Source organism: Zingiber officinale, chromosome 1A, assembly GCF_018446385.1.
Source record: "Zingiber officinale cultivar Zhangliang chromosome 1A, Zo_v1.1, whole genome shotgun sequence".
In the NCBI taxonomy this organism is placed as follows: Eukaryota; Viridiplantae; Streptophyta; class Magnoliopsida; order Zingiberales; family Zingiberaceae; genus Zingiber; species Zingiber officinale.
In genome coordinates, this window is record NC_055987.1 from 173392080 (window position 1) to 173396646 (window position 4567).

General features: G+C 39.3%; 1 protein-coding gene across 1 annotated transcript; it reads right to left on the reverse strand.

Moving 5' to 3' along the window:
• Positions 1-2716: 2716 nt before the first annotated feature.
• LOC122038438 (protein G1-like4) lies at positions 2717-4068 on the reverse strand. The gene is made up of 2 exons (XM_042598188.1): positions 3714-4068; positions 2717-3580 (listed from the first exon to the last, which is right to left on the reverse strand). The coding sequence occupies exon 2, from the start codon at positions 3417-3419 to the stop codon at positions 2904-2906; it is 516 nt and encodes a 171-aa protein (XP_042454122.1). The 5' UTR covers positions 3420-3580; positions 3714-4068; the 3' UTR covers positions 2717-2903.
• Positions 4069-4567: the final 499 nt, after the last annotated feature.

Here is a 4567-nt window from a genome sequence, read left to right on the forward strand (position 1 = left end):
CCGACCAAACCCCGAAGATCAAATCAACTTACGACTAAGATTTAACCAAGAGATCGGTCGACCGAACCTGGGATTCAATCGACCGAACATTGGATAGGTGCTAAGTCAATCAGACCGGATTGATCAAACAAGATAAGCTAGCGAGGAAAACGAGATCAATCAATCGAGCAGCTGGATCGATCAATCGATCAACGTCAAATCAAACTTGATACCGAGATTAGTGGATCTGGATCAAATCTAACTTAACTATAAAAGAAGATCTCGACCTAGCACTTCAACACATTTCCTTTCTGAACAAATTGAGCTCATACGCGCACTCCGAAAATGTCTAAACATTGCTCCGACGACGATCAAGCCAGTAGATCGATTTCTCCAAGTCGTCGACAACTAGTTTCATTTCGTGCAATACTTGTAAGCTTCATATTTGTAATAAATACTTGTAAAGATTTTTTGATACTATAATTGTTGCCCAACAAAAGCGATCAACCATCGCGGGCCTTGTAATAGGAGTCGACATAGGTTCCGAATCAAGTAAAACTTTGATATCCTTGTTCTATGTTTTTTACTTTCCATTGCGTCTCACTCTATAATTTACAAAAAATGAATGTAAAAACCACAAGTACTATTCGAAAAACGCTCGCCACTAGCGGTCAAGAAGTCCAACATCAAAATTATAACAAATTCATCATAGCTAAAGATTGAACCATAAATACTTGAACGACAACCTTGAATACCCTACCGCTGCACCAAAATCCCAAAGGCAATTGCATGCTCCTCCAAGCTATTAAAGAAGTTCGACATGATTGATAATGCCTACTTCCTTGGCATATAAGTTGAAGCAAAGTGAATTAGGCATCTTCACAAGCAGCATATTGAAGACAATTATCGGAGCCGATAGGATGACATATTCCACTTTTTACTACAATACACAAGACAACTACTCAGAAGGTTTAAAATGGAAGACTGGAACCTAATTAGCACACTGATTGAACGTCAAATAAAGTATTCAAGAAAGATAGAGGTGAAGTGGTTCGTCCAACCATTTAGGGAATAGTTGGACGCTTAAAATTTAACAATACAAGAGGTAGAGCGTTCTTTATTGTGTTGGATTAGTGAGTCAATTATTCATGGAGAAACCAAAAACAATTCATTGGAAGATAGCCAAAAGAATTTTGTGCAATATGACTATCAGAAGTTTACTAAAAAACTAGCTACAAATATATCAAAAAGGTTCAACAAAAGTTTTCTTGGATAACAAATCTACAATCACGCACATATCTATCTATATCTAAGATTATGTTTGAGTTCTCAAGATGAACTCAAATAATAAAAAATAATAAGAAAATTTTATATGGCACAAAAACGATAATTATGTCATTCAAAATAAACTTAAGAAAAAATAAATCAAAACATAATTTAGTTATATGATTGAACTATACATACACAACACAACACAAAGGATATACAAAGATACATATTGATCATTATTAGTTATTATTTTCAGGAAATGAATTAAGTTGTCAATTATTAGTTGTGTCTGACACAAAAAAAAACAAAAGTGTTAATCAATTTTATATGATTTTACACAGAGGTCTATAATTGCTCCATATATGACTGTATATGACCAGGACACATTGCCATATTCAACTAACTAATGTATCTATTCAAATTCAAAATATATATGAGAGGTAGCAGCATTAACTACGCAGACAATTTACTGTTATCCATTCAACTTACAAAGGGAAATCCCAAGTTCAAACAGCAAGCGTATCCTTGTTTAATTAAACATTAGCTCCACAAATAATCAAACAAATAATAAAACAGGTGCTCACATTTAAAATTCCAGTTAATTACATGTTTACCTTGCCTTCTTTACTACCGAATGAAACGAAATACTTCAGCCGAATCAACATACAGTAAACCTTTTGTGCAACACTATCCATTCAACGTTTATACACAGGAGTATATATATAGAACATGCCTGACTACATTTGTGAGTTTAATTATAAAATTAAAAGGAAGTTAATTATTCTTTCAATTATTTATTTATTTATTTATTTATTTGAGTGGAAGTATAAACAAAACACCATAGAGAGGACAAAACAACTGAGAAGGAAAATAAAAGGCTGCAGGATCCAAGTTCCTATATATGTAATGAAATCTCTGGATACTCTCCATGAACATCACTTTTTATGCTTGTAAAAGAGAAAGGCAAACCACCTGACCAAAAATAGATCAAAAACGACCTGAATGGGCACATCACAAATCAATAACTTTTACGATATCTATATATATTCACTTTCTTAATATTCTTGATTTTCAGTACATCTTATATAACCTAAAATAGCAAATTAATATAGTGTGCTGTAAGAGGCCGAGAGGTCTGTAATACTGCAGCAATGGCTTGTTGACTCCAAGTACAGCCTTGCTTTCCTGTGGCTAGACTCATCGATTCACGCACTGTTACCTATAAGTAGCCTACTCTTTCTTTCATCCCACCCAAAATTTCTAACGAGCATAGTTAATTCGATGATGCCGACCCTTTATCAGTCCCATCACATTAAAGTGAGGCACAGTAAATCTCACGAACGCACAGTGTATATATAGTATGGGAACTAAGGATATGCTTAAGCAAGAAAAAAGAAAAGTTTTTAGATCAAAGGTCTCAAACTTGTTCCATGTATATAATGTGTTTGTATATATATATTTAACCGAATAATGAAAGCATGATATAGTAATAATAATAATATAAGAAGTAGCAATTCATTACCGATGGTCTGAAAACTAAGGAGATACATTAATTAATTAATTATAAGAGCTAATGATGGGATCGAGGAATTAAGCACGAGAAGCTCACACAGTGAGTGAGGAATTGAAGACGTTGATGGTGGTGGTGGTGGTGATCAGGAGGCGGAGGTGGGGGGTTTCTTGCGCTTCTTCTTCTCGTAGCTGACGCCGCGTGCCTTGGACTGGAGATCGCGGACGTCGCGGAGGTAGAGGCGGATGGCTCGGGCGGCGAAGGGGTTGTTCTCGGGGCAGCCTCCGTTCTCCTCGTAGGCGGCGCGGAGGCGGCCCACGAGGGCGTCGAGGCTGCCCCAGGCCTGGCGGAGAGGGCAGGGGCAGGGCGCCGGAGGGGAAGGGTGGCCGAAGAAGGGACACACCTGGACGTGCACCTTCGTCTTCCCGAACTGGTCCAGATACCGCAGAAACTCCAGGACGTGCGCGCCGCTGCACCGCGCCAAAGACAGCGGCGGCCGGTGGTTCCTCAGGTACTGTCCGAAGGTGTTCCAGTCGCGCCGCTTCTGCGACTCGTACCGGCTCAGCGACGGCGACGAAGAAGAGGATGAGGAAATTCCGGCGGGAGCAGGCAGCGGTTCCTGGTCCGAGGGGGGGCTCTCCGGATTCGGCAGTATGTCCATCTCTACAGCAGATCGAACCGAGGACCTCAGTCTCTCTCTCTCTCTATATCTCCGCTTGGACTGATCACAACGTTAATATATATACCGATTTCTCAACGGATTCATGGCAATATTTTGCGATTGTTCAGTGTGCTGCCTGGCAGCTAAGGCCAATTGTATAGCTGGGAGTGGAGAAAGGTTCGATGGAGGAGAGAGATGAGGCGGGGAAAAAAGAAAAAAAGAAAAAAGAAAAGAAATATGTATATAAAATTAATTATTAATGTTTGAATAAGATAAGCATATAAAATACGTTACCTTTGGCTTCGGTGGCTGGAGAGAGTAGATCTGATGTCAGAAGCTTGCGTCGAGGAAGGATTTTGTAAGGCTTAACAACCAGTGGCTCTGAGGTGAGGTTAAGTGGACAGAGGATGGCAACAGCTGGGATGAGGGAAAATTAAAGAGCGACTGGGCGACTCCAGCAGCCCTTCCAACTTATCAGGAGTTTCTTGCTGAAAGAGAAGGAGGAGGAGGAGGAGGAGGAGGAGGAGTAGGAGAAGAGAAGCCGCAGGGACGGAGATGGTGGTGTTGCTTTCTGTAAAAAGGAGGGATGAAGGGTCATGGTTTTTCAACGGGATGTACGATGCAAAAGGAAAAAGGAGGAGGGAGATGGGGGATTAGGGTTTTCTTTGGAAATGGAGACAAGTTGGCAGGAGTGATGTGACAGCAGGAAAAAAAAGATTATTTTTTTTTATTGTGCAATTTATGGTATAAAGGACGTTTTATTTGGCTGCTCAAAAGTTTGGTATTGTTGAAATGCCCTTTGAGTCAGATGGGGGGTGGGGGGTTAAGAAAAAATTATTGAAACACTCTAAAAAATCGAAAGGTGTTTCTTGCCTTCGCAACTCTTAGCCGTCGAATGCCCATGCGGCAGCATGAACCGCTCCAGCCGACAAAGAATATTATAATTTATTCGTTCAGTCACTATAACAAATTAGACATTTAACTATCTGAAATTTCGATCATTAATGTGCCGATAAATACATTTTGATGCAAGTTAACCATCTAATGAGTCGATTTTTACTTCTTTGTTTTTTATCTTTAATTTTTAACCATCGTACTAATTTAGCGATCGAATTGAAATCGATCTTTAAATTTAAAAATCGAGTAGT